General features: G+C 56.9%; 1 protein-coding gene across 14 annotated transcripts in view; it reads right to left on the bottom strand.

The window, feature by feature from the left end:
* Nucleotides 1-24,949, bottom strand: part of Srcin1 (SRC kinase signaling inhibitor 1) — a 66,089-nt gene that overhangs the window by 26,908 nt on the left and 14,232 nt on the right. For 9 of the 14 annotated variants that reach the window (XM_078042116.1, XM_078042114.1, XM_078042123.1 and 6 more), the window contains 4 exons: nt 13,707-14,008; nt 10,689-10,787; nt 4,117-4,140; nt 475-670 (listed from right to left, as the gene is read on the bottom strand). In XM_078042116.1, the coding sequence (XP_077898242.1) occupies nt 475-670; nt 4,117-4,140; nt 10,689-10,787; nt 13,707-14,008 (621 nt within the window). The remainder of the gene's footprint in view (nt 1-474; nt 671-4,116; nt 4,141-10,688; nt 10,788-13,706; nt 14,009-24,949) is intronic. The other 5 variants (XM_078042115.1, XM_078042117.1, XM_078042121.1 and 2 more) reach the window with 5 other exon arrangements.

The raw sequence follows: 24,949 nt of genomic DNA, 5'->3' as shown, positions 1-24,949 counted from the left end.
CCCCGAGTGCAGGTGCACCCAGGCACTCCTCATGCTGCCAGGGCTGGCCTCCCGGAGCACCAGTATCCCAGGCAGGTGGACCGGGAAATGGGGGTTGCGGGCAGGAGAAGGTAGGGCAAAAACTGGGGTAGAGGGTAGAAGGGTAGAGGGGTGCTGAAGGAGAGAGAGAGAGGGAAGAGAGGTAAAAAGGGAGGGATGAAGGAAAGAGGGACTGCTCTATAAGAGAAAGGGCTAAGAAGTCCAGTAGGAAAAGAGAGGGTTAAGGTAGAGAGGAGGGAGGGCGGGAGAGGAGAGAAGGGAAGGAAGGGGCAGGAGATGATGAGGCAGAAGGAGGGGTGGAGAAAGAGAGCAGAGGGGCCCTGACAGGGGTGGTCGCTGGGAAAGAGGAATTTGAGCTTAGGAGGGATGTAGTGGTATAGGGGATGAGGAGGGCTGGAGGAGAGGAGCAGAGGGAGGAGCCTGCCTGGTCCGTACCTGGAGATCGCAGTTTGGTCTGACTGGCTGAGCGAGAGAGGGGCAGGCTCTGTCGGAAGCGGTTCATCCTGCTAAAGCCCAGGGGCAGCTCAGCCTCCGACATGGTCTCCAGCGACTCAGCTGAGGCGTAGGACAGCTTGGCTGCCTGGTCTGCCAGCCCCGGCTGGGCTCCCTGAGTGTGACGCGAGCTGCGGGTCTGCAGGGACAGGGCAGGGCAAGAAGAATCAAGCACGATCCCCCATTGCTTTGCCACTGCCTCAGTCCAGGTCCAGGGAGCTCCCACCAGCCAGCCAGCAACACGTACACAATCACAGGAGGGTCTCCTGGATTCCAGACCCATTGTATGGCTGCAGGAAGGTCCCCCCACCTCTTGGGGCCTTGACCTCCCTGGGCCACCCAACAGGTAAGCAGTAGGCAAAGGACTCAGGCAACTTGGGAAGCCAGACAAGAAGCCATCTGAGCTGAAGCCACGGGCACGCCTGCTATTTTAAGCTTCCAAAGAACAACAACAACACAAATTTGTCACCGAGGTGAGCAGCAGAATCGTTGAGCAAATTGGGGCATTAGTTCCAGACATTAATTAAGCGGCGGGTTTGTGAGCGGCGAATTTATTCTTCCTGGAGTTCAGAGAGTTGGGGGTGGTGGTGACGGGAAGTAGGGCCCAGGGAGAAAGTAACAGCAAGGGACCCAGTGTTGGGAGGTATAGGCTCTCACAGAGCTGGGCATGGAGAATGTCCTTGATTTAAGGTGACAAGAAAACTATTCCAAACCCCTCAGTGCCAGCTAGAACCCAGATTCAAACAAACTACATGCTTAGTACCCACTACACATGTGAAGTCCAGTGTGGTACACGTGACCACAGGGTGTGTGTGCCAAGCCTCGGCCCCTCTCTGTGAGGTACAAGCTGCCATGTGGCCAGACAGCCTGGCTGGCCTTGTCCCAGTCCCCAGAATGACAGTCCCTTCCCTGAAGCTATAGTTCTGGATAATGGCTGGGGGTAGAGCAGGACGTCACAGACAGCTGGATTGCTCTCTCCTTGGGGCTGGGGGTGTCACACTATGATTTCAATTGTACTTGAAGAGCTTACTATTAGCTGAAGCCTGGGGTTGTCATCCAGGGCCACCACCCCTGCCATTCTGCCCCAATTCTTCCCCTCAAACCAGGTTGCTGTACAAAAGCTCATTTACTTAAGGAAGTAAGAAAATGAATCAGATCTAGATCATTCCATATTATTTACATTATTACGTATATATTATGTATGCATTTGTTGTATAAAAGTCATGTTCTCTGATTGTATTTTTCTATAAAATAAATTGATATTTTTAACAATAGATCACTCAAAATCAGTAATACAGGCTATCTCAGTGTTGAAAGAGAACTATTATTTTTAGTTTTATACATACTTCTTTAAAATTAAGTGAATTTTGTACAATCAGAATATCTTACTTTTATATTTTAAAGAGACAACAATAATAGTATCTCTGAAAAGAAATAATTTATTCCCCACGTCAGCTCCCTCTTTCCCAAAATTCTGATTAACCCCTAATTAATTTCCATCTTTCTATTAACTCAATTTAATGTTCTAATCAGATTAGCACTCTTGATGAGAGAGCATCTTCCTCTGATGGGCAACTTGCCCAGCTGTCCCCAAGGTGGCCTTAAGGGCTAGGGGACTTGGGAGGTCAGATTTGGGAACTTTGAGGGGCAAGAACAATCTCTCGAGCAGTGTGCAGACATAGGTCTTGAAAGTGGGGAAGCAGCACAAGGACTGGGCCCACTTGGGGGGATCCTGTGTGCAGGCTTTAAACCCTGTGGCTCAGCTCTGGGTTGACAGTGACAACCAGCACCTTGTTCTCACCTTCAGCTCCTGGGAAGGATGGGAGCTCTGGAGTAGGGTGAGGAGTAGGGCTGGGCTGGCAGTCTTGGGGTTGCCAGGCTTGTGAGGGTGAAGGGGTCACCAATGCAGACAGAATGAGGCAACTGGTAAACATAAAAGTGGGGGGTCCACAGGGCTATGGTGGGGGACACAAGTGAGATGCCAGAAAGAGAATGGAACGGGGCAGCATGGAGGAGGCAGCATTCCTGGGGGTGGCTGAATGCAGAAACAGGAACCCTGGGAGAAAAAAATTGCCACATTCCTTGTTTTGACCCCAGGAACGCCTTTCCATTCTCATAGACTTTATAGATAACCCTACCCCAAAGAGGGAAAGCCCATCACACTTTTCTTCATCCCTGAGCTGAGACAACAGGGCAGAGGAAAGTGAGACATCTAGAAGGACTTTCCAACCACTAAGGAGATGGCAAGAGGACAAAATAGTGACTGCAGCAGAGCTCTCCAAAGATGGGAAAGGGGTTGCTGTGGAAGGCAGTGAGCACTGTCCCTGGAGCACCTTCGGGGAAGATCATGACTTCTGGTCAGAGGCCAGGCAGAGGGCATCAGGGGTTGGGTGGTCAAAGCAGGATCAGAGCTTCCCCAAGGCTGCCTACAGCCTGGGGCAGAAGCACTGGGAAACATTTACAAACCTCTTTCTTGAACCCCACATCAGATTTTGGAATCAACCAGGATTCTGACAGCCTTTGAGGTTGGCCACCATATAAATCTTGCTGTGAGCCAGACACTGCCTAGACTGGCATTTTCTTATTATATCTTTATAATAAGAAAATTTAATGATGCAGACATCCTTCCGCTTTACAAAGGAGAAACTAAGGCCCAGAAGACTGGAATGTACATTGCTCTGGGTCACTAAGCTAGTTAGTGGCAGACTGGAATTCACTACCAAGTAATCTGGCTCTCAGGCTCATGCATCTAACCACTACACTCTCGTGCCTCCTTCAAAGAGGCTATGCTTAACACCAGGATACCAAGATCCCCGGACTCTCTGATTCAAGGACTCCTGGAAGTGCTCTGGGAGAATGCATGCAAACAAGACCCCTGGGATTCGGGATGGTGGCCTCCCATCCCATCATGATGCCTGAGAGAGGGCCTGAGACTCCAGCAAGCAGGCAGTTGCCTAACTGGTTCCGCTCGGCTCTGGGCCTGGGCACCAGGGAAGATGGATGAGGGTGCTCCCATAGGGGTCAGCAGGATGTCCTGGGGAGGGTAGACAGCTCCCTAGCTTTAGGTAACTTCAAGCTCTCCAAAGGAGGCCGAAGACACCACCCCTGAGCCTGGCCCTCCACTTAGAAAACAGGTTTTAGGGGTACAGGACAGTGTCTTGCTTGACAGTCACTAGCTCCTTCACAGGGGGGAGTAAGAAAGGGAGTCACACGACCTCCCCAGGAGGTGCAATCTGATCATGGGTTCAGGGCTCTGACTCAGAGCCAGCAGATTCTCTGGACTGGGGAGACCTTCTCATTCCAAAATGCCCCTTGTGGACTGGGGAAGTCTAGGGACAGAGCACCTCCAGCCCAGATCTCCAGCAGAGGTGGCCCAAACTCCCAATCAATCCACAAGCCCCTGGCAGGTGAACCCAGACTTTCCCAAAGCAGCAGCCACAGCCTGCAGCCCCAAAGCCCACGCACCCACACCAGAGGGGGCCCTGCAGACTCACACCCCGGTGCAAAGCATGTGCGAGGGAGGGACGGGGCAGGGGAGAGACAGCACATGCAGTTGTCATGGGAGCGGAAGCATCACACACTGACCTTGAAACTCCAGTAGTTTGGCTGCTGATGGAAATAAGAGAAGAGATGGTTATGAGGGGGCAGGGAGGAAAAGGGCAGCAGGGGGCAGGTAGAGACCCTTGGAGCTCAACACTCAGCCCTGGGACATGGGCCCTCCACCCCCTCAGGAGCAGGAAGGAAGTAATGCCCATTACATCCCATTCTCTTCTGAGACCTGAACACCTTGGTGCACCCAGGATGGGAAGGCTTCAGGTTTGCTGGTGGAGGCAGGAGAGAGCATTCCAGATATTTACTAGGCACAACTCTAAAGTAACAGCCCTCAGAAAGATACATGTAGGAAAAGGCACAGATGATCATGATATAGGGACCCAGGAGAGAATTTAAAAAGATAAATCTGGGCCATAGGGTCAGAGAGATGGCACCGGGATGGGTTGTAGCAGGCCAGGGAAATTTTCCCAGAAAAGATGGCATTTGAGCTGGGTCTTGAAAAATGAGCAGCTGGAGATTGGAAGGAAAGGTGTGTTGGGTGGAGAAGAGCATGGGCGTGCGCCAGGAGCAGGCAAGGAAGAGTGTGGGAGAAGAGTCCACAGTCCAGGCTGCTGGGGCTGCAGATTGGGCTGCAAAGGGGACTGAGTCCAGACACCAAGTGACCTTCAATGCTGAATATGTAGACTCAAGTCTCAGGGGTGGGAGGGGGCAAGCAAAAGGCACATTAATGGAGCAGAGCAGGATCAGAATTGGACCCCAGCAGAGCACAGAGCTGAGGGTGGAAGAGGGCAGCTGGGTCCCAGGACAGGGCAGGGAGGCCTGTGTGACAGGATGGGCCTTGACCATGGAGGACAGTGGACAGATGCCAGTGACTCCCAGCACTGGGCAATGAATAGGGAGCTGTGGGCAGCGAAGGAGCTGGGGAGGCTGGGGACTGGGCAATACCCTGGGGCTGGGTAGATAGAGGGTTCCTCACATCCCTAGAATGGGGGGATTAAGGCTCCCCTCATTCATAGCAACTCGGGTCACCCTGCCTTCCCTAGAGACCAGAAGGCCCTTCCAGATGGCCGGGAATAAGGAAAGAGCCACCCTGAGGCCGGGCTGGTTCTTGGCAAAGCTGAGGGCACCCTGCTGACCGGTGCCAGCCTCAGCAGGAAGACAGAGGCAGCAGATGGCCTGGCCCTGGGGTGCCTGGCACAAACAGGCAAGAGTCCCCGGCCTCAGAGCCATGGCAGAGAAAAGGGGCATTGGGGGTTCCTGGTGGGGAAGGACACCAGGCTTGAGTATCCTGTACCACCCAAAGGCCGTCATGGCTGGGAGGAGTTGGAAAGGGGCTGAGTGGAAGGGTGCCCTGCCTGACGGGCTTTACTGAGGCAGCCCTTTACGGTGGGGACGAGGCTAGCAGGGACTGGGATGGAGAGGTTCATTTGCCAGGACTGCCCCTACCAGATCCCTGATGGCCATCTCTCCCTGTAACACTGGCTCCAAAAGATGAAAAACTAGTCACATACCAGGCAGAAGAAGGCAAAGTCTGTACCCCAGCCAAAGCCTGGGATAATCTATGGACACACCGCCCCCCCTGCTCCGTCCCCCCACTGGTGCTAGGGGATGCTCACAAGCAGAGAGGGGACAGGCCGAGTAACAGGCTCTACCCAGCTGCTGTGGCCTTGGAAGAGGAGGGGAGGAAGAGGGAGTGGAACCGTAGGGGGCAGGCAGAGGCAGGCAGAGGGCACTGGAAGGTTTATGAGAGCCAGGTCTGCAGACTGGCTGTGATGGACGGCTCTGCAGAGAAGGCCTGCGTCCCTCACTCCCCAACCCAGGCACAGACAGTGTGTACAGGGGCCACCCACAGCTCCCCACAACACACACGCTCCCACACAGCCTCACACAGACTCTTACATCCTTAGATAAGGACATCACTAACACACCCAGAGCAACAAAATACACCCACCAAGGCACACAAGCACTTAGAAGCTATCAGAAATAGCCCCAGAAATAAACAGAAACTCAGACCCGTACATATGGGGGCCATCCCCACTCACACACACACACATGCCCAGGACCCCAACCTGCTCACATGCAGGATCTCACAGGCACAGAAGACAGAAGCACTGACACCATTCACACCACCCTCAGTATACGCAGAGTCCCCATCACACATGACACGTGGACACCCATTCTCACACACACACACACTCACACTCTCTCTCTCTCACTACAGAAACACAAAGCACTGAACACACAGTACACACACATGGCCTTAGAGAAAGAGTCATTACTCTCTTTTGCTTTACTTGCTGGATCCAGTTGCCTCTGACAACCTTAGCCACTCTCCCATGCCTATGATGTCCCAAACATCGCATGTCAAGGCAGTGATCTCTTGAATTAAGAGAGGCAAAAGGAGCCCCAACCCACACCCCGCCACCAGTGTCTGAGTATTGGACTCAGGGGACCTTATGAAGATGCCTGGGACCCACTTTGTATCCCTGAGAGGGAGATGGGGCAGGGCCTGGCTACAGCCACACTGGCTATGCCCTCAATGTGGGCCTGCCCCAGGGTCCCAAGACTGGCACATCCATGGGGCAGTCTTCTGGAAGGAATGGATCATAAGCATGGCCCAAAGGAGAGGATAGGGTGGTGGCATCAGTGCCACAGGAAAGGTCAGCCAGTCCCCAGGAAAGGGTACACAAGGAAGAGGAGCCACATTTGTGCCTGGGGAACAACTTGGGTATCTGAGTGATACTATGATCAGAATCCTGGGGCTTCTGGATCTGAGCTGTTAGAGCCTCTTTGAAGTGAATCCTGCTTCTTCGCCCTCTGAAAAGTAAGGAAGAATGATCCTGTTCCATATTGAGCTGCCAGGACTGAGGCCTCTGGTTTCCTGGCAATTCACTGTGTTCCGAGGGGGAAACTGCAGTGGGAAGAGGCCTGAGGAGACAGCCCATCCTCTGTCTCCTCCAGGGTTTGACCCAGGGGCAGCCTGGGGTGAGCAGAGGCTCCTTCCCTTTTCTCCAAGGGGCACACTCCCAGTCAGTCACTCTCCACCCAACTCCAGCCCCCTTTCCCCTGTTGTCTATTCCCTCCTGCTGTGCCAACAAGTGCCCAGCTTATAGCAGGCCCTCAACAAATAGGTGACAGAGAATAAAAGCCAACAAAATAGGACCAGCCCACGAGGAGGAGTGGCTTTGAATACTTTGGTCAGGCCCCACTCCCTCCATCTCCTGGCACCCAGCTGCTCAGCCTTCTGGGCCTATTCCCTGGGAATTTCCCAGGACCAGAAAGCCCCCTGGGAGAGAGGGCAGAGGACAGGAAAGGCCCAGAGGTCCAGCTCCCCACCGCTAGCACAAACCTTAATACTAAGGCAGAATGACCTCCCTCCACACTCTCCAGGAGGGGTCTGGACTTCCCAGAAGGCAGTGAGAAGGCAAATGAAGAAAGGGCTGTGAAGGAGAGACCTGGCCAGGGGCAACCACTGGCAGGAAGGATCTTGCAGGAGTTGGGGCAAAATAAGAGGGGTTCTAAGAGGTTAAGATGGAAACCCAGCATCCCTTGGGACAAGGCTTTCAGAAATAGGGAAAGGGGCTCTCCAGAGACCTAGGGGAGCAAACCAACTCTTTGGTGAGCAGAGAAAACAGCTTTTGCCCGCCTGGAGCTGAGGGTTAAAGCCTCTCCCTCTCCCACTCCCACTCCTTAGCGGCTGGTGGAGGGGAACTGGCCATTCCCTCTCCCCAACCCAGGCCCTGTGGCAGGGGCGGGTCAAGCCTCTTGGGAGGCTTAGCTCAGCCAGCTGAAATCCCCACCATCCCCTGGGCCCAAGTCCCCTGTAGGTTAGGTGAGTGCATGAACCTCCTTGACCTCAAGCCGCTACGACGCAGCCTCCCACAGGAAGGCCAGTCAACGGTCGCACCCCCAGCCCCTAAACCCCCTGACTCGGCGTGCACGGCGCACACACCCACCTCTCAACTCCCTTGAACCCAAGTCCACGTAAACACCCGCCCCCAGCCTGGGGCTACGCAACGCGCCCCAGCGGGCGCCAGCTCCCCCAGCCACGCGCAGGCACCCTGCCCCCAGGTGTGCGGATCGCCGCCCACACCTACCCCGGCCCGTCGGGGAGTGCGTGCGTGGAGGGGGGTGCTGCGGGATCCGCCGCGCCGCCGGGGGCGAGGGCGCACCCCGCGAAGGTCATGACTTTCCAAGGTTGGGGGAGGGGGTGCCTGCCGCATTTAGGGGTGGGGGCCGTCCCGCGCGGAGGGCACCTAACGCGGTGGGGGAAGGGAGGGGGCGTTTCTCAGAGACTGGGAACCCGCAAAGGCTGCGCGCTCCCCAGCCCGGGATCATCCCTGAGTGCCGCAGAGCGAGACCCCCATCTCCGTGTCCCCGCCCCCTGACGAACCCAAGGCTGCGACCCCGGCCCCACAGCCGCTCCCCCTTACCTGTGGCTACAGGTGTATGCGCGGGGCCCCAGCCCCGGATCCCGCGTAGGGCGGGGGAAGGAGGGCCGCCCCCTACTCCCACCCGCCTGGGCTCTCCCCTCCCCCGGCCGCCTCCGCAGCTGCCGCCGCCGCCGGTGCCCTTTGCTGCAATGCGAGAGCCGCCGCCGCCGCCGAGCCGGCCCGGGCCCTGGTCGCCCCGGTAACCGCGACTCCACCTGGCGCGGCGCGGCGCGCCGCCGTGCACATCCCCTCTCTCGGCCCCCTCCCCTGGCGCGGCCCCGCCGGCGCGGCCCCGCCGGCGCAGCCCCGCCGCGGAGCGGCGGAGGCTGGTGGCTGCGTCGCCGCGGTCACCCGATACGCCGGTCCGCCGCCCGGGACTCGGGTTGCAGCAAGAGGAAGGGAGGTTAGACAGCCTAGTGGAAGCGGGGGGAGGGGCTGTGGCTTGGTCTAACCTCTAGTTGCTTCCCGCGGTCCTTTTCACGGTGTCCACCCCTAAAGGTCTGACCTACCGCCGCCTTCCAGCCCACAGCCTCCCCTCACCAGGGTCTCAGCTGTGCACTTTGCCCTTTTAATTCTCCCATGATTTAATCCCTAGCCAGTCTGGAAGGCCTGTGACGCCTAAATTTCCTTGTTGGCCTCTGATGGATCTTGCCCTGCTGTGTGACTCTGGTCCTCTGCTGAATGTCTCTGTTCCTGCACTTTAGGAAAAAAAAAAAAACCCTCAGACTCAGTTCTGGGGGATAAGGGGTGTGATGAATTCTAAATATCAAGTGATTACAAGATCTTGTGCACAGCCACTTTCTCAGGTAATTACAAAGCCCTGGGGGCAAAGGTCCCCTCAAGCTCTCCTTTCTCCACAAGAGCAGATTCCAGATGTGGACAGACTAGAACTCCACCACCTGAGACAACTGAGCTTACCAAGTCCAGCCTCCCTCCTGTCCTTCATCCTAACCTTATCACAGCCCAAGATGCTCCACCAGGGGACCTCTTGGGGAGGGGGAAAGACACCCAGAACCTGCCTGTGCATGTCGCACCTGTCCTCTGCCCCATCATCATCTCTTCTAAGCCCCACTTTGGCCTCCACCACACACTTGGTCACTCAGGACAAGTCTCTCACTTGCTGTCTAGCGTTGGGAGCAGACACATCTCTGTTCCCCAAAGTTCAGCCAAGATGGGACGGAGAACCTGAAAGGAAGTGGGCAGAGTGCCCTGAGTGACGCCAAGCACCAATCTGTTGCTAGATGGAGTTAGCTCAGCTCAGACGGCCATGCTCTGGAGGCTTGTGTCCTATGTGGTCACAAATTTCTTTCATATAACTTTCAAGCCCCGTTGCTCTTCTCCATGAGGCATGGCTGTGTGAGGAACTGGTGCGCCTTCCCTCCACTGGATCTGCGTCCACTATCCCTCCTTAGCTTCCTAAGCTGAATATCCTCAAGCCCAGCCCCTCCTGGGCAGTCCCCTCCCTATTGCAACTGACACCCTGGTCCCTCATCCCCCCTTGGGCCTCAGATATCTCCCATGTCAGTGTCCAGGCTTGAGCTGGAGCCCAGCCCTAGTGTCCTAAGTGTGTCCCATCAGGGAAACTGAGACTTGATGAGAAACCTGGGAACAAGGACAGAACCAATGGCAAGATGCCCAAGTGTTCTTAAAAACTTGAGATTAGGCCTTGAGCATAGAAAGAAGGGAGGGAGAGAGACATCCCGTAGCACTTCCTGATGGTGGATCATCAGAGGAAGGTTGGTGGTGCTCAGAAATGGAAGAGTGGGGTGTGGATAAGGGAATAAGATGATCTCCTGAGGGGGGTGGAGAATAAGAGCCCTCTGGAAACGCAAGGAGCAAGATGGGATATGGGATTCTCCTGTTTAAAGGAGAAAGAATGTAGAAGTGTGTGTGTGTGTGTGTGTGTGTGTGTGTGTGTTAGTCCTGAGCATGGTCCCTCAAAAAGCTCCTTCCTCCAAACCAGCTAGTTTGGGGAGGTCATTGTAGGAAATTAGATAACCAGGGGAGTTGCAGGTACAGGCCATAGATGTCTCCCCCAAATGGGGGGTCCTACATAAAAGAGAAAGGATTGCAAGATTAAAATTCTGGATATCCCCCCTCCAAAAGAAAAAATTCCTCCCCAAAGCCAAGCTCTGCCATGGGTTTGGGTGGTGGTGGAGGTGGGTGACTCACCTGGGCAGGCTGGCCAGCCCCGGAGGGGGCGGAGTCGCCATGGAGGTGGGAGCAGAGGGAGCTGAGGAGGCACACAGGGTCCACGGTCCAGCCGCCAACCTGTGTGTGTGAAGCGGGGGACACCCCATTAGGGGGAGCGGGCAGGAGCCGCTGGGGCTGTGACAGGGCAGGGAAGGGCATGGCTGGGGCAAGTCTTGGGGCACAGAGGTCACACCACAGAGGGATGGAGGGTCTCTTACATCGGCTGCATCTCTAACTAGTACCCGGGGCCATTTCTGGATGTTTGTCTCAGGGTTCCCTGAGCCCAGAGCAGGGGCTTCCCTACCGGATATTGCTGAACTAAATCCCTGTGTCCTTCCTGACTTCCTCCCAGTGCCTGCCTGCCATATATTCCACAGGGAGTTGCTCCTGGCCTCTCCCTCCTCCTGAGGATGCCACTTGTCTCTGCCCCAACAGCACATCTCCTTTCCCTATTAACTCAGTGGAAGTGACTTCCTCTCCTACCCCAAGGCCACCAGACCTGATTCCTTGGGGACCCATCCTCACAACCCTCTGGGCCTCAGCATCTTCAGCTTCAGACCTCCCTTCCCCTGAGGGCCACTGAGCCAGCGTCATGCTTAGGCCCCCAGCACCCTGTGACAAGCGAATTGGCCATTTAGACTCTGAGGGAGGGAATGGACGCTCAGAGAGTGGTTGTGCTTGGATTCACTCCCTGTGAACATGCCAGCTGCCTATGAGGCCCCTAAACATGGCCACATCCTGTCTCCCAGGCCTGCCACCCCTGGAAGCTACCACCAGGATAGCTTCATCTTTTTCCAGCTAAACCTTCCCAGAAGGTCTGTGGTCAGGGCTCTGGTTCCTCACCATCTCCGATCTCCTTAACCCCTGAAATTGGCCATTACGTCACTATGCCAAGAGCAGTGAGCCCTTAGCCCCCTCCGGGCCCATAACTCCTGGCTGCTCCCCACTCACTCATCTGGACTTCTGAAGTTCAGGTCCCCTTCCAGCACCTGCTCCCTAGGGCCTTCCTTTTCTTCCTCATGGATGCAGAAGTTTCCTGGTACCCTTCCCTGACTATCACAAGCTCTCTTCTCTCTGCCTTGATGGCCCTCTTATGTCCCAGGACCTACTTCACAAGTCTCTCCTGAAGGTGTGGTTGCTCTGAAGTTGGAGGCATCCCCCCTGAAGGCCCCACCCACTCCTCAACTCCTCTTATATTCCTCCCCCCGAGACATTTCCTCCCCACCCTCCAGATCTCTCCAAGGCACCAACATCTCTCTGTCACCGCATTTTTTCCCATCATTGCCTCCTAGATCCAGGCAGCAAACAACTTATGCTTAGTCTCCCCTCCCATCGCCACCCCTTCTTTTCATGCTTCCAGGTATACTCTTCCTCTTCTCCTTCCCTTGCCTCTAGCCCCCTAGGGGCCCTCCTAGTCACCATTCCAAAACAAGCATGACACCACACTCTCTGGTCCCAATTCCCAGCCTTCCATCGTATGTATATCCCGCAGCTCCCCAACCCCCTGAGCCTCTGGCACCAGCCAAGGGGAAATCTGCGCCATTCCCCAAACCAACTCTGGTATATGCTCATGCCTCTGCCCCCCACCCCCACACCTCCAAGGACAGCATTCTCTTCCTCTCCTCAAACCCTTTCTTCCTTCCAAGCAGCTTTTCCTCCTGGAAGCCTTCCCTGATCAGGTCTGCCCACCTGATGTCCCCTCCTCTGAACCCTCTCCAAACGGACTGTGTCCCTCATACAAAGTTTAACCATCCTTCCTCCCCTTTCCCCCATTTGTCATCAAATGCCCCTGTTCCCACCAAGCTAGAGCACACAGGGCAACCACGGAGGGCCAGATGCTCATCTGTAGCTCTTCTTATCCCAACCTGACCCTGCTCCCAGGAGGACTCTGGAGCTGGGCGAAGGCAAAAGCCAGACAGAACTAGAGGTGACCTCAGGGGGGCAAACAGGGTACCAGAAATGTGCCAATGTGTCCTTGTTCCCTGCAGTGGGGGTAGGGACAGAGACGCTTCTCCCCAGCCACACCCAGTACTACCTGGATAAGGGAGACATAGCAAGACAGAGCAACACTCCCCAAGTATTGACTGAAAGGATTCTAATTTGATGTCCCAGAGAGGACAATACCTGAGGCTCAGCGCTAATGTGCAGCAATCATTAAGGCACCCCACAACTTCAGAACTGAAAGCAGAATACTAGTCCCAAGAAAGATCTTTCTTACAGATCAGAAGCTCATGCTTGGTGGAGGGGTGCAGTCGGGAACCCAAGGATTGGGGGAAGGTTGAAAAGGGAAGCATCGGGCCTGGGGCTTGGTGATGGAGCCCTGGCCTATCATGCATGCACCCCTCCCCAAATGGAAGGAAAACGTCCAGTCCAGAGGCAGAGGCAAAGGCCCCAAACTCCCTCTGTAAGCAGGAAACAAAGCAACACAGAGAGAGACCTCCAGCTCACAATCACTCAGTGAGTCTTGGGATGAATCAGGGAGGAAGAGGTAAAAGACCCCAGTTGGGTCTCTGTTCTTGAAGGGAGTGTGGACACATCAGATCCACCCAGCTGAAAATTCACAGACCCCACCTCTTAGGGCCCACTGGGGGTGCCAAAGCCAAACATTCCAACTCCACCACTGGGCAGACCCTTGGGCTCAGAAGCCTCAGTCCCCATGGCTGTCCCTTCCCTTCCTCCCAGCCACTGCTGGGCCTCCAAGGCACACCTTCCTGCCCTTCTGCCCAAACAGCCTGAGGTGAAAAGGCTGGGTTCTCTCTACTCCATCGGTGCTCCAAATGCCACGACAGTCGAGCCCCCAATCCGCTTCCCCAGGCTCCAGAAAAGGCCAGCCAGGGCCACTGCCCTGGGAAGACAGTTCCCCAGCTCTGCCCTCCCGCCTCCCACCTGCCCCAGACGCCTCTCATTTGGATTGAGCCTGGGGCACGGGAGCATCAGCACCGGTCCTCCCCCACCCCGCCCGCCGCCGCCCCAGCCCGCAGCAGGGCTCCCACTCACCTGCTCGCGCATCCTGTCCTGCTGGCCTCGGAGGGCCAGGGCGTGCTGGGGGTACTTGCTCTTCAGGTGGTCCATGAAGGCATCACGCTTGCGATCGGCGTCCGCCTTCTGGAGCCCGCTGAGAGCCTCCAGGCTCTGGGCGGCGATCACCGTGTGCCGCCGCTCCGACGTGTGCACCAGCCCCACGTTGGAGAAGCGCCGGCCCCCGCCGCCCCCGCCGCCCCCTCCCCCCAGGGTCCGGTACTCCCGCGGGTACTCGGCATCGTCCGCAGACAGCATGGGGGGGCTGCTCCGCTCCGGATCTGCGAGAGGGGAGAGGGGCGCAGCGGGGTCACGGCGTGCCTGGCCTGGGGCTGCCACCCCCACCGGGGGTCCCTGCGGGGCGGGTCGCAGCCGGCCTAAGCTTAGGGGCAGAAGGGCTTCTGGGATGCATTCAGAGTTGCCGGTCCCCCCGAGGGGTACTAAGGGAGGGTAGACCGGGTGGAAAGTTCACTTAGCGACCCACGGGGAGGTGTGGGTGGAGAGCAAGGCCAGGAAGCAACTTCGTGTTCCTCCTCCTGAGGCTGGGGCAATAATGACGGTGGGAGGTGCTGTCGTTGAGACCAAGGCATGAGGAGTGGGGGCAAAAGGTGGGACACCTTTCTGGTCACACACCCCTTCCCCTTTCTAAAACTGGTGTACACAGGAGCAGGAAAAGGAGGAGGTGGCTTTTCTAGGCTCCTGAAAGATGTAAAACGGAGCCTGCGGGGTGCACCTTTCTAGAGCGTCCTCTAAGGAGAGGCTGGAGGCTCTAGCCTTCTCCTTCAGACCTGCATATCCAGGACAGAGTATCCTCAAGGTTGGGGGCTGCCAGGAAAAATGGCCAGGACTGGGATACATTGGGGAGTGGGGGCTTCCCAAGGGACTGGAGGCCCGAGGTCTGGGACAGAGGGACCCCCATTTCCCACCCTTCCCAGAGACAAACAGATAGACAGACAGGAGAGGCTGGCACAGAGAGAACAGCGAGAGATGGATTTGGGACAAACTTAAAGAAAAAAGAAAGCAGACAGAACAGCTCAAGCCCCTACCCCACCACTTTTTCAGTCTCTCCTCCCAACAGACACACAATCTCAAGACCCATAAGAGACGCACAGGGGACAAAGGACAGTACAGAAGCAAGAAAAAAAGAGAAGGCCGGGGGTTGAGGTCCCCACGTAGAACTCTGAATCCCTTCCCAGATGCCCACCAGCCCTGAGCTCCTGGCCTCTCCTGCCCTCCTGTTCCCTACCCTTGAGCTCACGTGACCCATGGCTAGAGGTTCCAGAGGTTGTCCTCACCCCACGCTCAGCCATATTCCTGGGCATACAACAGAGTTCTGCCCTTCCTCTCTCCCAGAAATCATCCCCATTGGGAAATAAGCAACCTCCCCAGCACCCACCTGTCCCCGCAACTCACCACCCTAAAGCAGCACCCCTTCCAAGTGTAGCTTAGAACTAGGGACTCAGGCCCTGCAGGCCTGCACTCATGTCCCCACACTGCCTGATTGGGGTAGGGGGACTTCTCTAAGTGCCAACTAGGGCAAAAAGGGCTGAGGCTGGGAATTCTGGGACTCGGCCAGATTCACCAGTGCCCCGCCTCCCTCCATGCATCCAGTGTTCATCAGGCCTGCGGCCAAGCCTCGGTTACCCTCTGCCAACCACAGGAGGAAAAGGGGGATTTAGCCGCATTTTAAGAAAAGCCACCCTGGCCACTGAGTCAGACACACACACTCCTCCCCTGGCCGTGGCTAAAGCATGTACATCTGGAGCTCACAGCCTGAGAGGATCCAGAAACTCCCACCAAAACCATGGGAAGAGCATCTCCTGCCGGCACGGAGATCCGCAGCCCACCAGGGCCTCCCCACCATTATCATGGCCCAAGAGGCCCTATCTCCCTCCTTAGGTGGGTGTTACTGTGGTTGTTTCAGAGATGGCTATAGAGACTCAGAGGTCTGGTGACAAGCCCAAAGCCACCGTGAGTGGTAGAGGCCAAATTTGATACCAGTATCTTAGGTTGGCACGCCACACTTCCCTTTGCAGATGACAGTTGTATTGAGGGTGCATGGCCCTGAGCAGGGTGGGCTTCCTTGCTTATCTGCCAGTCTCCCAGATGCTAGGCATCAGGGTCACCCCCTCCCTTCCTAAGGGATCCTTCATCTGTCACACCACAATCACTGGTCCCCTGCTGTGCTCCCCTAGTATGTCCAGGTACAGCGATGACTTTGAGAGGAACATTGCTTTATATTTTAATAATTGTACCTTTATTTTTATAAGGATGAGGGAAAAAAATCCCAATGAGAAGGTCCAACTACTGGTTTCATAGATACTGCTCCTCTGTGATCGCAGTGAGATAACATTTCCTCTAAGTAAATGCATTTAAGTTTAAAGTGAGTTAACAAAAACTATATTGAGTTAATACAATGCACATGGCTCCCTGATATGGAAGAGATCAGGGAAGATGGCAGCTGACTTGGTGAGGCTGGGGACATTGGGGCCATCTTCCTGAGAGCCCAGTCCCATGACTGACCTCCCTTTCCTTCCTTCACCCTCATTCTCAGCTGGAGATCTGGAGCCCCATTGGGTACTGTTCAGCAGGAGACCCTCCTCAGCCAAGGCTCCTAGACACTGGACACTCCAGAGCACTCTCTTTGCCAGGCCTTGGACATTCTGCCCATGGCCTTGCTGGAACCCGTTGTGGAGTTCAGCCCTAGCCCTTCCCGAGCCAAGACACCTCCCCTTGTGACAGCCAGCCTTGTTCCTCTGCCCTCCTTGGGTTCTGAACATACATAGCTGCGGCTACAGGTTTCTAAATTCCCTCTTCTAGCTGCTAGCCTCCTGGCCCCAGAAGAGACTTTTACCTCCTCCCTGTCCTCCTTCATGCCCTTCCTTCTCTACTTCCTGGGGGGATCTTGGGGGACACGTCTGGAGTGGGCAAGCAGAGTATCTGTCTGAGACGGGCAGTGACGGTGGGGGACCCCCAAGACTCATCTGGCTCTTCCAGGCAGATGATGGCAGAGTGATCCCAGAGCAGGCAGAGAGGGGGCAGAGTGGGAGCCCCAGGCTGTGCTTTGTGACCACAATCTCATCTTCCTGGGGAAGGGCTAGGCAGTGGGGAGGGATACGCTGAGCAGGCCTGAACTGAGACAGGAGCAGGATGAGTCTCACCACCTCTAGAGGCCAGGGCCCGCCCGCCCCTGGCATTGAGAGGACAGTGCAGACTCTGGGGGGTGGGAGATGGGGAGGGAGCTGGAGAGACAACCTGCTAACTCCAAGAGGCAGCAGCAAGGAGGGACTTTGGTTTGAAATGCTTTAGAATCAATTTAAGAACTTTCGAGATTCTTGGCTTTATTTAACAAAAAGAAGCTGGAGCATCTGAGTACCTCAGTTGTCCTGGCTCCCCACCCCGTACACACTCAACTTCTTTCTGCAGGGCCCAGTGGAGCTGGGAGGACCAGCGGGGCTCCTGGTGGGGGAGCCATCTGGTTGCCCTTAGGAGAGAGGTTCCACTGCCGGCCTCCAGGCAACCCTGAAAGCTCAGACATGACTTCATCTCCTGGGGCCTCCCAAGCACCTCAAGTCAGAGCACTGGGAGAAAAAAGCCCTGCCAGAGAGGCACCTGGGTTTAGTCACCTCGTCCTCCAGCCACCCTGGGCTAGCCACTCATTTAGTTATCCATTCAGTCAGCAAATCTCCCCTAGGGAGCTCCAGATCTTAATCTGTAAAATGGGGATGTTAACTCCAAATCCTGTCCCACACACTGAGTGGGAAGTTCAGTGGAAGAGAATGGAGAAGCAAGGACGTTGTTGTCAATGAAAGACATTCCCAACCTGTGGTGTATGGGTCCTGGCAGGATGACCTCCCGATTACCCCTGAGCCTGTTCCAGCCACCACAAGTTCTCAAGCAGCCCTAACCCTCCCGAGACTGAGCAGCCCAGGAAACGCCAGGAGGATCGATTCCAATATAGCAAGCAGCAGGCTGCAGGCTGCAGGCTGCCGGCCCTGGGCCAATCGATACTTTCTGTTCAGTGGTGGGGCCCTGCTGGGGGACCAGGGCAGGTTCTACTGGGAGGGATATGGGGGCTGAAGGACCCTGAGCCAGGGAACTCTAGGGTAAGGGAAGCAGAACTGGGGTGTGCTGGGGGAGTTGTTATGGGAATGAAGCCCCCCACCAAGGGATGCAGATTAATGCAGATTAGGGGAGCCAGGGAGGTATGGAGGCTGCAGGTCTCCCTTCTCTCCAAAGCCCCTTAACCATCAAGGCCTACTCTAATTTTTTTTTTTTTTTGATTGAACCCAGGGGTACTTAACCACTGAGCCACATCCTCAGTCCTTTTCATGTTCTATTTTTGAGACAAGTCTCGCTAAGATGATTAGAGCCTCACTAAATTGCTGAGGCTGGCTTTGAACTTGCAATCCTCCTGCCTCAGCCTCCTTATTGCTGAGCTTAATTCTTGAATTAAGGTGTTTATGCCATCATGCCCAGCTTAATTCTTGAATCTTGAATCAGAGTCAAGGGAAGATGCTGGGGACTGGCGAAACTGAACATTACAATGAGGGAAAGCAGAAGGTGGGAAGGGGGAACGTGTCCCGCTCTGCTCAGCCTGGTAAATCAAGGAAGGTGAAAATGGGGGAGGCCCGGGTGACCAGGAAGCAGTGGGCTCCCCCAAGTGGCCAGCTGAAAATAAAGGCGCAGGTGCTGGAGAAGAGAGCGACAGTTATTTGTTCCAACAATTCCAAATTCCACGTTTATTTATGGGCCTGACTTATTTTTATCCTCCACAGCTTTCTTTTACATGAGATCACTGTAACTCATTATAAAAATTAAGATCGCAACATCTTAGTGACACCATCTCATAAGCCGTTGGACCCATCCCCACCTGGCGTCTTCACCCTGAATGTCACCGTCTAGTCTGTCCTCTGGCTGCTGCTGGGCAGCATTCACACATGACATCATCATCAGAGGAAGAGAAAGGGGAGAGAGGAGGGTGGGGGAGAAGGCGGAAGGGAGACAAAGGGGGGAAGTTAGAGGGAAGAGCAAAACCCTAAGCCTCGGCAGAGAGAGCACAAAGGACTCTGGGGGCCATTGGGGCAGGCCTCACCAGACCCCCAGCTCAGAGGACCCCGTCTCCCTCTCCCTGGAGAGATCAAGAGGCCAGGCAAGGCTGTCACATGTGTGCCTCGGATCCATTGCCTAGGCAGAGGCAGGCTGCAGGCCTGGCAAGAGGAAGGGCAAAAGGCTCTCTGGTGACACTTGCTCGGGAGCCTCCAGGGCCCCCAGGGCCTCCAGTACTAGGCAGGGCGAGGGGAAGTGCTCACAGAAATTGGTAGGAGCATAGAGGGCCTGCCTCTGACCCCGAGTGCCTTGCCACACACACGGGCAAACACCTGCAGCACGAGGCTCCCTCAGTCCCCCCTCTGCAGCCAAAGCAAGAGGAGCCCAAGGTGCCCTGGAGGAGGCCCGAGGCACTGCCACCATCAATTCTACCTGATGACTCCATCCTGCTGGCACCTAATGCAGCAGGAAGCACACTGTGCCTGGAGGTGAGAGGCCAGAGGACAAAGGTCAGCTAGGGATGGATCTGTCTCCAGCCTGGCCGAGGCCTGGGAAGCTTGTCCCTGCCCACCTAGCAAAAAACCTGGCCTCTGTCTTGGGGTGCCCGGCTGTTTTCCCTCTGCGCCCGTGCCCCACACCCCACTGTCTGTCTGTGGGTCTTTGGAGCAGAAGCCCATCTGTGTCTGTTTTCTAAAACCAGCTTTTCCGCCCCATACCACAGCAACCAAAGTCATTTTCCGGGCAATTGCCTTTCTGTAAACATTCCTGTGTAATATCCCCCCAAATTGCTAATGCCCAGCGCCCTGTTGAGTCTCCCTGTCACTCCAGCCAGAGCCACAGAGGCCTGGGCAGGGCTGGGGGGGAGGACGTTGGAGGGAGGGAGGCCACGGGACTGGGTATCAGAAACAGAGGCTCAGCTTGGCTCCAGCCAGGGACCCCCAGACCTGCACCCAGGGCCTCCCTGTTCCTTGCCAACCCAGTAAAACCCGCCCCCACCCCACAGAGTGTCAGGCCACCTCAAGAGAGCCTGTCTGGTGTGGGGGGGAGGACAGAGGAATGGGATGGGGTCCTGGGGGAAGGCCTCTAAGTAACGGAGCTGAAAGCATAGGTGACTTCAGGTGACAGGAGTCAGGGGAAGGCAAGGCCAGGCAAGCTGTCATCTTTGTGTCCCCACGGAAGGCCAGCGCCCCTCCCCCCAGGTATGAGAGGGAAGATGGAGAGGAAGGAAGAGGCCACGCAGAGCCTGTTCTCCCAAGATGGGCCCTGCCCACTGTGCGGGCACCGCAGTGGGGAGAGAAGGTGAGCAAGGCAGGAGGGTATAGAGGGTCCTTGGCTGGTGACATCCCTGGGCCCTGTCCCCATCATCAGCATGGAGCTACAGAGTCGCCATGGGAAAGAGCTGGGGCAGGCATGTCCAGCTAGGGCTCCTGAGGCCAGGGAGGCTGAGCCTTTTAACCTGAGTCACTGCATGGACTCCCTGCCCAGGGCTGAGGGGAGCGGCAGCAGCCTGTGTTCCTGCGCTCTCTTCCATCCCAGGCCCAGGGACCCTGCTGTCCCCAGTTCCAGGGAGCTGGGCATCTGGACAGGTGGGACAGGAAGGGGGACGAGGGAACCCTGGAGGGAGCCAGGAGCAGAGGAGATACGGAGGGGGTGGGGAGGGCAAGACGCGGCCAGCCACAGCTTCGTGCAGACAGAAAAACACAAACCAATTTGCACAGATTTAAAGCCCACCGAAGGCCACTTAGTTGGTAAACGAGTTGGAATCTAATTAAAGGACCTCATCAGGGCTGAGGAAGGAGAGCTCACCTGCCTAGGAGAGGCTGTCAGGGTGGAGCCTGGGCCTCTCTGCTCCCAGCAGAGCTTCTGGAGCCTTCCACAGGGAGGAGCATTTGAGGCTCCCTGGGTGCGGGGCATGGCTGCAGCCACTGCTCCCCCTGCCAGTCTCCCCACCCCAGGACGGTCCTGCTCAGACTGGGAGCAGTCCCAGGACAGGGACCGCAGTTCCCCAGGCTGAGCACACCCATCAGACTTGGGCCTCACCCTGGGCAAAGCCTGCCTCCTCCCTGGGGCCGGGCCCTCCTCCGGCCAGCTCAGAGCCCTCCTTTACTTCATTGGATTGGGGGCTCCTCAAGTCAAGGCCTGTGCCTCCTCCCTCCGTCGGGGGCTCTCCCTGATGGCAGAGATGGCATTCTACCCAGATTGGGTGGTCCTGAGGATCAGAACGAGAGGGGGAGACCCAGAAACAACCTCTGGAGGGGGGGGTGGGGTGAGGGAACAGTCAACGATGCCAGGTTGTGCTCTGTGGCCCCCCAAAGCCTTTCCCAGCAGGGAAATCAAGACCCAGGCAGCAAAACAGGCCTCGTTACACAGAGCTGCAGGCAGAGCCAGAGAGGGAACCCAGGTGTCCTGGCTCTTGGGAACAAGGACTTTTCCATTCCACTATGCCACTTCCCAGAAAGCAACTGCCAGGGGAGCCCCTCTCCAGGCCCCAGGCCCCAGAAGGACACAGACTAATAAGCTCAGAGTCACCCGGGCCCAGAGACACAGGCTGGAGGGCCATGCCCAGTAAGGCCCTGAGTACCCAGCCCCGGGGGCCAGTATGCTCAGCACACAGATGCCAGGGTCTCCGCGTGACAACCCGACCACACACTCAGGCAAGACCCCCCTCTTTCTAAAAGGGCCAACAAGTCAGAATTTCAGAGCTACAAACGCCCCCCTTCTTTATGCTCCTCCCTCCCACACACAGCAGGCAAAGCTGTGGCATTACCAAAAATCACTGAATCTGAGGGTGAGAAAGCTCTGCTCAAACCCAGCTCTGCCACTAACTAGTTACGTGACCTTGAGGAGGTCAGGAACCTCTCTGAGCCTCAATCCTCCCATTTGTTTTTGTTTTTTTTAAAAAATGTCAATCATGGACAGGTACGCAGGTTGCACACTGCACAGGACATCCGATCAAGGAGATGAGGGGAGGCCGGTTCCTTCCTGATCTCCCCCTGAGCTTCATTTGCTTTCACTCTGCTGTCAGAGTTGTATCATACCAGGACTGTGGGCTTTTGCATTTTAGCGTCTAATGAAGATTTGGCTAATTGGCTTCCCTGGAAAAAGAGGGGGTGGAGATGCGGAAAGGAGCATGTCACCCTCAGTCTGAAGCTGGAGTTGGAAACGCTGGGAACAGCCCTGGCAGTGCCCACACGGCGCTGTGTTAACAAGCTGACTTCTGCCTGGCGGATCCACTGCTCACCGCCCAGGGAAGGTGTCCTGTCAGCTCCGCATCTTGGAGAGGCAGCGGGAGGGAGGGAGGACCCCACAATGCCCTCTCCCCCAGGGGCTCTCTGGCCCCAGGGGCTGCACCTGGAAGAGCAGGTGTGAGCCAAAGAGCTTCACTTACACCTGGAGAGCTGCGGGGCAGAGTGCAGGGCAGGGAGAAGCACATCTCCAGGGGGAGAAGCCACATCTGTCACTCCATCTGGGGTGGGGTGGGGTCCACGCTGTGTTCAAGGGCCTCGTAAATATCGGGCCGAGGACCAAGCCTTGCAGACCCCTCAAAGTCCACCTCAAAGAGACCCCATCCTCCATGGGGCTCAGCCCTCCCTGGAAAGCCCTGTCCCTGTCCTGGGACCCCCGGAGAGCTCCCTCGGCTGCCTGAGCCACAGATGCCTGGGGCTTCTGGGCGCAGTGGCCCGGGCAGCACGTCTGCTGCTCAGCTGCTGTCAGAGCCGTGCCCACGGCACGCGCCCACCAACCAGGCCCCTGCCCTGCATCCTCCATCAACACGCAGAGGGACACACCAGGGCCCAGCCAGGACGGGGGTCATCGCCCTCCCCCACCGCTCTGAGGCCATCTTAGACTTCAGGGGACAGGAGTCACCTGGGCCAACAGGGCACCTTGTCCAGGCACACACACCAAGTGCACTCAAGTCCCCCAGAGAGGTTGCGGCCCAGCCGGGGCTCCCTGGCGCGTCCAGCTTGGGTGGAGGACAGTGGGGATGTCACGGAGGCGCTTTCCTGGGGCCCTCGCCTACTTGGCCAAGTTCGGGGCTCCCTTGCTGAAGCGTTTCCATTCTGTCCTGAAACACAGGATGCTCCCAGATGGGCCCCGGGACTTCAAGGCCATCCCGCTTCTGACGGCTGCTTTTTGCAATGCCAAAGCCAAAATTCTCCTCTGGGTCCGGGTGCCCCCGCCCTGGCTCCTCCTCTATAGCTTCCAGCTGAGGCTGAGGACAGGGCTGCCCCCGTGTCCATCACTCCCCTGTCCTGCCAGCAGCTGAGGGCCAGCAGCCAAGTCTGCAGCCCATTATGTGCTGTCCCTCGGGCCGCCAAGGTTAGCGTCCTGAGAGGCGCTGGAGGACGGGAGGAGGAGAGCCCCAAGTCCCCAGAAGGCAGGAGAAGGAGGAGGCAAGTCTCCCACCTGGCCACTGGGTCCAGGCAGACCTGGGAATTTGGGCCAGATCAGAAACCAAGGGAAGTTCCCTCTGTTATCTAACCTGAACCCCCCCAATAGTGGCAGATTGGAAGGTGGAGCGCAGGCTGGAAGGCAGGGACTAACCGGTGTGCTCTGCTCTCTGCTGAAGACTGGAGACCCCCAGTGCTCTCAGACTCAGCCACCTCGAGGTTAGGGCCTAACCTGCCCTGGCTCACTGGATGCCAGCAGGGACCCGACCCCTCTCCACAAGCCCCAGCCAGGAGTCGCTGGGCTCTCGGCTGCCAGGTGAGGCTGCCCTCCCATTGCACAGACGAGAAGACTGAGGCTCAGGAAGGGCAGCTTGTCTGAGGCTGAAGCGGGTGAGTGAGCCTGACCTCAACCGTGGTCTTCTTCCCCGACACCCCGCGGCCCCGAGGAAGATGCCGGTTCTGCCCCCGAGTCTGTCTTAGCTATAAGGACAGAACTTCTCACGTCCCTGGGAAGGGACCATCCTGTCCCAGCGACACACAGCCCCTACCCAACCTCTTTAGGGAGATGGGGCTCAATGCTGGGGGAGGGCAGGTGCCCAGCAGCCAGCTCCCTCCTGTGTCCTGGCCTCCAGAGCCCCGACCTTCTACCTGGCCTTGATTGGCAAGTCCCACGTTGTCACCACCCCTCTCTTTGGGTGGCCTTCAGAGCTGCTCCATGGGCCGGACAAGGTCTCAGCAGCCCAGCAGATGACTCCTTCCTGCTTTTTCTACTAAAACTGCCTTTCCCAGACCCCTCTGCTCCCACACAGTGGCCAGGAACACGTCCAGGGCACGGGCAGCTGCTCCACAGCTCCCAGACCAGCCTTCCCGGCCCCGGCTCCTGCCTCAGGCCTCCCCAGCCTCGGACCTCAGTGTCCAGCTTGATTCTCCTGCCTGAGACGGACGCCTTTCCCCATCACAGCAGCTAAAACTTCCTTGTAGGCTCTTCCATCTGCCACCCCCGCCTTGGCACTTGGGCTTGCTCATGTGACTAGAGGGACCGACTCTCGTCCCCTATGCCCCTCACAGCCCCAGCAAGGCAGAACCAATATCCAGACACCAAAGGGTGAGTCTGGAAGTCTGAGTGAGTAGCTGCTCTGTCTGTAATTCTCTGGCCAGTGGCCTGAGGCCCTGGATGACCTGTCCAACAGCCAGCCACCTCAGGGACAGGCCCCGCCACCATGAGGATGGAGAAGCCACAACCACATAAGAACTGATGCATATTAACCACACAGTACTTCGTCCTTGCTAACCTACTTCCTTCTCCCCACTGCTACCCTACTGACAGAAGGCCCTGGGCTTGGAAGGAGAAGCTCCCCTCCCCCAGGCGCTTGCCTGCACTGTGCCCCCCGTCTGCGCCCCATGCTTGCGCAGTGGCTAATTCTGGCATCTCATCAGACAGTAATTATGGGGGAATCAGCAGCGCTGTCATCTCTGCAGCTCGGCACCTGTCACCACGCTGTCCCCAGGCTGTTGGTACAGGACCAGAGGCTGAGGAGGAGGGGTGGACTCAGGCGAAGGGCCCCTGCTCCCTTCCTGCCTCTTGGCCCTCACCTCCCAACCTTCCCACCTCGAGGGCAAGCAGTGCACATCAGCTGAGTGGCCCTGGCCACCCAAGGGCTCCCTGTCACCTAGAGCAGACACAGATGTCATGTGTCACATGGACACACACCCATGACCAAACAGCAGGCAGAAGGATAAAGCAAGCCGAGGCTCAAGTTGAAGTCTGCCACCTCCCATGTG

The sequence above is a fragment of the Ictidomys tridecemlineatus genome, chromosome 3 (genome assembly GCF_052094955.1).
Source record: "Ictidomys tridecemlineatus isolate mIctTri1 chromosome 3, mIctTri1.hap1, whole genome shotgun sequence".
NCBI classification, from domain to species: Eukaryota; Metazoa; Chordata; class Mammalia; order Rodentia; family Sciuridae; genus Ictidomys; species Ictidomys tridecemlineatus.
Note: the sequence above shows the minus strand (reverse complement) of the source record. Positions and strands in the feature narration are given on the sequence as shown.